The 8,548-nt window shown below is 33.9% G+C and overlaps 1 protein-coding gene across 1 annotated transcript in view; it reads left to right on the forward strand.

Moving 5' to 3' along the window:
• Positions 1–312: 312 nt before the first annotated feature.
• Positions 313–8,548, forward strand: part of LOC135206278 (uncharacterized) — a gene marked incomplete in the record, with an annotated part of 94,040 nt that continues 85,804 nt past the window's right edge. The window contains 1 exon segment of the mRNA XM_064237698.1: positions 313–405. Coding sequence (XP_064093768.1) covers positions 373–405 — 33 coding nt within the window.

The following is an 8,548-nucleotide window of genomic DNA, read 5'->3' on the forward strand; positions in this document are numbered from 1 at the left end:
AGAATAAAGACTTTGCTCCCCTTTTGGATACGATTTAAGAATAGAGAATTAAATTCGAAAAATAAGAGAAAGTTGGGTATAGAATAAGAAGCAGAAAAAACAGAACTAGTTTAGATCTATAGTACATTCATCCAAGAGTATATCTAAAGAATTTAGCAGATGCGATGTGACCTATCTTACCGAGCACCAATCAGAACCACCAGAATTGAGAAAGTTATTACTGAAATCAGACATAATGACCTCGCATTCACATCCTCCGAAGCCACCTTCATCCTCCAAAAGCTGCCTGTGCATGAAATCTTCCTAGGGAATGGATGCAACAGAAGCTGGACTGAACTAGTGCCAAGATGTGGTGGCTGCCTCGATCCGAGGATGACCATAAGATTACTAGGCAGCTTTGTCTTGGTAAGTAAGTAGCAACGCAGAGCCTTTTGTTTACTGGCTGCGTTCTCATTGCAAGGATTTTAATTTTTCCATCACGTTGTACAATGAGCCACTAATACACAAGACAGAATCCTCAATCTATCCTTCAAAACACACTACCTGCGAGAGAGGAGACACGTCTTCCTCCTCCTAGTTTCACGGCAGAAATAAAAATGATCTGTACCGTCAAAAAGGCTGATACTGGACACATGAATTATCTTTCTCAAATCAGAACTGTAAGGCCCCGTCCACACGGTCGAGCTTTGCTGTGAGAACTTTGCTCGGTGTGGCGTCAGAAACGGAGAAGCAGCGAGCAAAGCTTCGTATGGGGCTGTCCTCCTAATGTTTATCGAAGTATCGAGGCTTCGCCTGCAGCAGCAGGGCTGTTAACTGACAAATATTTCTGCTAAACTGATAAAGACGTCATCTACGGAAAAGTTCCCGTAAAGCTCAATTTCATGTAAAGCCTTCACCAATAAATAAATAAAGGAAAACAAACAAGAGTCTCCCGTTGTTTTACCCCTCATAAAGAATACGTCAGGTAAATTATGACTTATGGAACTTTGAAAACGAAATATATTAAAATCCTTTACTATAATGATACGGATATCTGTCAGTCTAGTCCATTATTGAGACAGCTCACTGACATTTCACCAACCAAGTGACAAGAAGATTCCTTAAGGTTCTTTACAACTTATCAATCATATTTCGTACTATTTTTGTTATAAGTAATAACTACACTAATAATTGCATAAGTTCATCAGTAAATAAACTGCTAACTTTTATCTTTTTCTTCGTTTTTTCCATTGAAAATGGAAGAGACTTCAGACTGGCTTAAGATTATATATATATATATATATATATATATATCTATATATATATATATATATATATCTATATATATATATGCGTCGCATATAAAAATTACTTGTAATTAAGGGTAATCTTATAAACTGACCGATTGAATAAAAGTTTTAAATGAAAATTACCCATGTGTACTGAAATATAATTGATATCTTAATGAACCAAAATCTCAAAGGATTCAGGAGAGAGGGCTCTCTAATTACCAAGATAAATCTTGGTTGACAAGAGTGGTCGATAACCATAAGCTGATAATCAAGGTGTATCCTGAACAACATCTTTTTATATAAGCTGGCTTGCATAAAGTCTTAATATCTTGTAAACAATTATCTTTGTCAGTTTTTTCTTATTTATTTGTGCTGCTTACTATTTCGTTTACGTTATCCATGATATTCTTATAAACTTCGTTGAAGATTAATGTCTTTAGGTTACTACTTGCTACGTATTTTTTATTAAACTGTATCGGTCCTATTAAACCGGATTTGTTCTGCTTGTTTATTTATTATAATGTAATTATCTAAAATACACACTTGTCCCTTTAAGCAACCATTTTCACTTATCGTAAATAGTAGAAAATAGCAGAAAAATGACTTGACTCAGAGTACAGCGGAGTCACAGCCAACGTCGTTCGGACAGCTGCATACCTAGATGCGTACGACAGACAGGCTTAGCACGCAAAGAGGGACCTAAGAAAGATGTGTCGCCTCTCACATTTTAGATTTCTGGTTTATAACATTTCTGGTTTTTTATTTTTTTTTTTCAGCACCATAGCTATTCAGTAAGCAAGACTTTCTACTGCTGAAACAAAAATTCATTTGTTCTTGAAGTTGATTGAATAAGAAACTTAAGCGCAATGACTGTGCATTCCAGAGAACATGACAGTGTTTTTCGTAAACAACTTTTTCAGCTGACCTATGTATTTCCAAGACACTAAAGCAATGAATATTTCAATTCTCGTCCTAATTTTCGAAAGTACTGTGCATTACCATATGTGTTTCATTAACTGTTTTTACTTAAGAAAATGAGGTTAAAGCTGCGCTTAGCCACCCAGCCATCGGCAAAAATTGTGACGTGCATCAGTGACGTCGGCATAGCGTATACTCCACCATACCTTTTTCATATGGTTGTTTGACTTATGGTTAAATGTTATTTTAATCTATCCTGGGACTTACGTCATAAAACACCACTTGTTCGAAAGATCCCACAGAAGAAAACATCGTCACAGGATCCTGCGTTTACTTTTCTCTTTACTTAGGCCTTTACTTTTTAGTGATGTAATGTACTCAAGCACTGATAGCAATGCATGGAGCATCGTGAAGTGATGTAAGTACACAGACTTTGGTGGAAACTTTTATAAGTACGGGAATAGTGCCAAATAGAGACTAAAATAGACGGGGTATTTAAACGTTTGTTTTTACCCCGAGGCGTTTGCCTTGGGGAAGGCCCGTTTTCTATGATAAATTTTACCTGTTCTCTTTGTTGTTTTATGAGAAACAGTACTAAAACAACATGGATTCGTTTCCAAGCCTTATAAGGAGAAAGGACTCCATTGGGCTACAGTTCCTGGGAGGTTATATATGTCCATCGAAAATGTATGGATTGTGTTATTCAAAGAATTGAAACTTGATATTGCTGACATTTTGGGTATACAGAATTTAAGCAGGAATAAAGTAGTAGTTAAGTTCAGCTCAGAGAACAAATTCTTGGAAATAGCTAGCAAGGCAATTTGAGGATATATCGCTAAGGAATGCACCCTTTGAATTGTCTGATGAATTGACAATAAACATTATGAGCAGATATGGAAAAGTGGAATCAATAAGAAGGAACAGATTCAGTATGGGACCCCTGAAAAGCCTGCTGAATGGGATACGGACAATAAAGATGAAGATTAGAGATAAAATTCCTTCATCGATAAGTGTGTCTGGTTTGAACTTAAGTATATTATATAATGGGCAAAAAGAACCTGTTACAGATGCGGACAAGAAGGCCATCTAGTGAAAGTTTGTAACATCGATATTACGGAAGGAACTGATATGTGGAATGACGAAGACTTTCCTGACATAAGCAGGCAAAGAAATTATAATAAATCAGAGAAGGAAAATGATGATAATAGAGAACAAACAAGAGAAGGCAAATAACATTGAGGCCAAGTAGGTAAATGATAGCCAAAGAGGAATTGATATAGTGAAGATGATACCGACGTATAGCTTCACAAATAGTGCAGCTGACAAAGGCCCAAGAGGAAATACTCAGAGAAACCAAGAAGGTAAAAAAACAAGTAAGGAAGAAGGATTAGAAGAGGGAAAGGAAGATTATCGAATGAGTGAAGACAGTGGCGACGAGATATGTGGTCGTTTGCAGTTATCTCCTGATGAAGAGGTGCAAGTAGAAACAGAAGGAGAAGAAGTGCACAATGAAGAAATTATAAATGGAAGGAAGGTGGAATACGAAGACGACATGCAAATAGTAACCGAAGAAATAGTCAACAGTGAAGGGGATGAGCAGATACCAACGGAAAAAGAAGTTCATAAAGAAGAAAAAGGGGGTTGGGGAAGTGAAAATGGTATGGATGTTGATTCTATGAGGAATAATAAAATTCCTGAGGAAACCTTAATAGGGAGTGAAAAGAAAGGCAACAATAGAACTAAAGGAAAGGGTAATAAGAGTAGGGATGGAGATAAAAGTCAAATACCAGTACGACAAAAATGGCAAGCTACTGTTAACGACAGTTCAGGTGTAAAATTACCATTAAAAAGGACAATGGACAGAAATGCTTAAAAATATCGAACTAACTGCGAAGGAGAATGTTTTTTTTTCTGAGTTGTCAAACCCCTTCAATGAAAGCCCAGGATATGTTTGTTGATTAATATAGTAGATCATGGTCTTTCTAGTGATCAGAACTCTGGTAAACACAAACATGAGGATGATGATAATAGTAATGATAAAAATAAATGTTCTAAACTGGCTAAAATAGGTAAATAATTAGTATGCATTTATGTTAATATATCCTTAAAAATGGCTTTAGTCACTGCTTCATTAAATATTCGTGGTTTAAATGAGCTTAATAAGCAGTTGAAAGTAAAGATGTTAGTTGATCAATATAAAATTGATGTATTATACCTTCAAGAACATAATATTAGAGATGTGAATGAGATGAAATATTTAGAGGACTACTTTGAGGTTGTAATGAAATGATGCCTACTAGCTTTTAAAGGTGGTGCGTGTTTTCTGTTTAACAAAAAGTCAAATATCTCAGTTATTAACAGTGAAAAGGATGACACTGGAAATATATTATTTACGAGGATACGGTATAAAGATATGAACCTCTCCTTATTGACTGTATACGCACCGTCAGCTCAAGTAAAAGAGAGAGAGGGAGAACTTGTTCTCTGTGGATATTTTATATTATTTAAGGGACAACATACCAAATTTGATTTTTGCTGGTGACTTCAATTGTGTACTTTCGGGTAGAGATGTTAGTACAGGTAATGAGACGTGTGTATCAAAAAGTCTTATATCTTTAGTACAGCATTTGGGATTGAAAGACGCTTGGTTTCATTGAACAATATTCCGAATATACTACGTACATTCTAGGTAATTATGCTTCAAGAATTGTCCGTGTGTATTTGACTGACTTGCATAGTAAATATTAAGAATTGTAAAATATTCCATTATCTTTAACCAGAACATAATATGATAGTTACTTAATTTCTGCTTAATAATCGTTATAAAATAGGTAGAGGAATATGGAAGTTAAATGTTTCATTATTGGAGAGGGACGACTTCTTGGAGAAATTTGAAAGATTATGGCACTTTTAAAAAAATAAAAGAATAAAATACTCCAACATTATGGAATGGTGGGATACATTTGTGAAACCAAAATAAAAAGAGTTCTTCATAAGACTGTCTAAAACAAGCTATACAGAGAAGTATGGCACTCTAAAAATTTTTGCAAAATTATCTTGAATACTTATCAAGTAAAGCTTCAGTTGATTACAATAAATTTGAAGAGATGAAGGCTATAAAAGATAGAATGAAATTAATAAAAGATATATGTGAACGTATAAAGATTATGTTAAGAATAGAAGAGAGAATAAACGGAGAGAGATTATCTGCACATTTATTAGGTAAAGAGAAACTCAGAGGGAAGCGAAATAGTATTAGGCAACTGACGTTAGAAAGCGGCGTGACGCTTGACAACACAGAGGCGATATTCTGTCATGTAAAGGATCACTAATGAAGAACTATTCACAGCTACAAGATAGTTTTCTTTATTGTATAGGGAACATAATAACTGATGAGGACAACGAAATGTTATGTAGAAAGGTATCTGTCGAAAAGAGGTATTAAATACGTAAAGATGATGAATAAGGTAGAACTGGATCCAGGTGAGATGGTCTTCCTCTGGAATTCTATTTAACGACATGAAATGTAATTAAGTCAGAGTTTTCTGAAATGATTAAGTTTGCGATAGATTTAGACCTTGGATTAGGAAAAAGCCAAAAAAAGGGTATCTTGAAATTAGCACCTAAAAGTGGTGATTTATTGTGTTTAAAAAACTGGAGACCTATTTCTTTGGTTGAAATCGGATTACAATGCATTGCAAAAATTTTGGCTAATAGATTAAAAAGTGTCTTCATAAAAGTTATATCACGAGAACAGTTTTGTTCGGTTAAGGAAAGATCAATAGTTGAAATGGTAATACTGCAAGTTAGGGATGTAATCTCATTAAGCAAATGAAAATAATTGGATTGTGCTGCTCTAATTAACCTGGATTGGAGTAAGGCTTTGATAGAGTTAATTTGAGGTTCATGTTTAAAAACAGTCTCACGGATGGGGTTCTAGTGAGTTGTTTATCATGAAATTCAAAATGTTATATAATGGATGCCTAAGTGCAGTTTGTGTAAATGGGATTGTTAGCGGCTTTTTTCCTGTTGAGAGATCCATAAGGCAAGGATGTCCTATGTCAATGAAAAGCATATATAGTGTTCCAAAGAATCTCTATACAGAACAACTAAAGCAAAGCAATGAAATTGTGCCAGTGAACCTCCCGAATGGGTTCCAGTGTTCTGTTGTAGGTTTTGCTGATGACAGCTCTGTTTTTTGTTAGTAAAGAAAGAATATTAAGTAGTATTTAGTATTATAAAGCAATTTGGAGCTAGCTACTGGGTGCATAACTAACAGAGATAAGACTTGTGTCATGGGTTTAGGTACTTGGAAGGGCAAAAATGTATGGCCACTTTATTGGCTACAACAAAAAAAATAAGTGTATGGTATTAGGCATATTGATAACCATGATTATAGCGAAATGGTAGATGAAAACTGGGATGCTTTAATCAATAAAGTTAAGGTAAAAAACAATATGGTTTCGACTCGATACTTGTCTTTATATCAAAAGGCTATACTTGTAAATTCTCTTTTTTTAAGTAAAGTCTGGTACATGTGTCATGTATTTCCTTTATTAAGGAAAGAGAAAGCAAAACAAAAATTATAGAACTATGTTTTTCCGGTACTTGTGGTGTGGAACTTACCAACCAATTAAAAGGGATTTCCTGTATCTGCCAAAACCAGAAGGTGGTATTAGGGTAAAATAATGTGTTTCATAAAGCAGCAGCTATTTTAAACAAGTACGTTCTTGAATATTATGTTATTTGATAGTTATGGACGAGAATTAGCCTTATACTACACCATGTATTAGAATAAATTTGTTGTGGTTGTAGAAGATTGGCCTAATATGTTCTTATGTTGCTACTCCCTTTTATAATATAATTATTGTAATGTAAGGAAATTATTGAGAATGCCTAATTTTCCATACGTTAAAAGTAAGAATATTTATCAGTATTTGATGCCAACCCATAAGCCCATTGTAATTGAGAGATACCCGTTGCATAACTGGGGTAATATATGGAGTAACCTATTATGCAAATTCGTTGACTCCTGTCAAAGAAGTATTATGTATAGATTTTTGTATGAATCTTTGGCTACTAAGGAAAGACTGAAGATATTGAATATTACTGATAATAATTTTTGCAATAAATGTATGAAAAATGAAATCATCTGCATGTTGTTTATTTTTGTAAATATGTTCAAAAAATTTGGCAGTGGTTCCAGAATTTGATTGAAGAGGTATGTGATATAAAAGTTTAGTATTCAATAAAAAGTATTGATGTTGGATTTCGATTATAAAGAAAAGAAGAAGAAAAATACATTAAGTATACTTATTATTGAGTATGTAAAATGTTTGTGGTATAGCAGAGAAGAGGAGTTACCAAGTCAAATAAATTCATTATTAAAATGCAAAATAAAGTACACAAAATGGGTATTATCAAATTCATATGAACTTGAAAAACATTTCACAAGTAAGCACGTGAATGATATTTGAATTCATATAATTTATGTACTTAGTATGTTATATGTTGATATAATTATGAAAAGTTTGTATATAATTAATGGATATTTGTAATAAATTGTTCGAAACGGTTTTAGGAAAGGCAAGAAGTTGGTCTTTTTTCTAAGAGTAAACGGCTTAAATAGGCACACCTGTCAGTTCAGTGTAATACCATAAATTAGAGAGTGTTAGAAACACTTAGTAGCATGGAAATCCAGGCGTCGATTTAAAAGTTGTTTACTACAAACACTATTTCATGGCCTCTGGAATGCATAGAGATTACTTTCTGTAGGGTAATAGTGATAACGTTATCATTGTATTACTCCAACACTGTTCACTCTTTCGAGCTGTCGGATAGATTACCGGAAAATATTTTATTAGATTAATGTCATTTTTTCTTTTTTTCTCTTCACTAACTATGTTGATAACAGTCACTTTTAGAATTCGTGAAACGTCAGTTTATGCTTTTAGACCACAATCAATACCAAGGGAAACTAGGTCCATTGGTTCGTTTCATTTTCATTAGTATTATCAAAATCGACTTCTCGTTTGAGCCCAAATCTGTAAATCAACACTTATAAATTTAATCAGATGGTTGCGTTTACAAACTCCTAGACTTTCGTAGCATTTTGTGTTAACATCATAATTAACAAAAAGGCAAAAAACTCTTGTGTATTTAGAATTTACTCTTCGCACGCAACTTTATTTATTTATTTATTTGTTAATTTTTTTTTTTGCACCCAAACATGAATAAATAGCTAATAACCAAGCAAGCAATTAGTTGAGTGAACGATGAAGTGTTCCCGGTGGCAGTGACCATCCTAGTGTTTTAAATTGGGTAAATCAGGATTTTTTGTTGCTTATCCTGAGTTGCAT

This window comes from Macrobrachium nipponense, chromosome 29 (assembly GCF_015104395.2).
Source record: "Macrobrachium nipponense isolate FS-2020 chromosome 29, ASM1510439v2, whole genome shotgun sequence".
Classification (NCBI taxonomy): Eukaryota; Metazoa; Arthropoda; class Malacostraca; order Decapoda; family Palaemonidae; genus Macrobrachium; species Macrobrachium nipponense.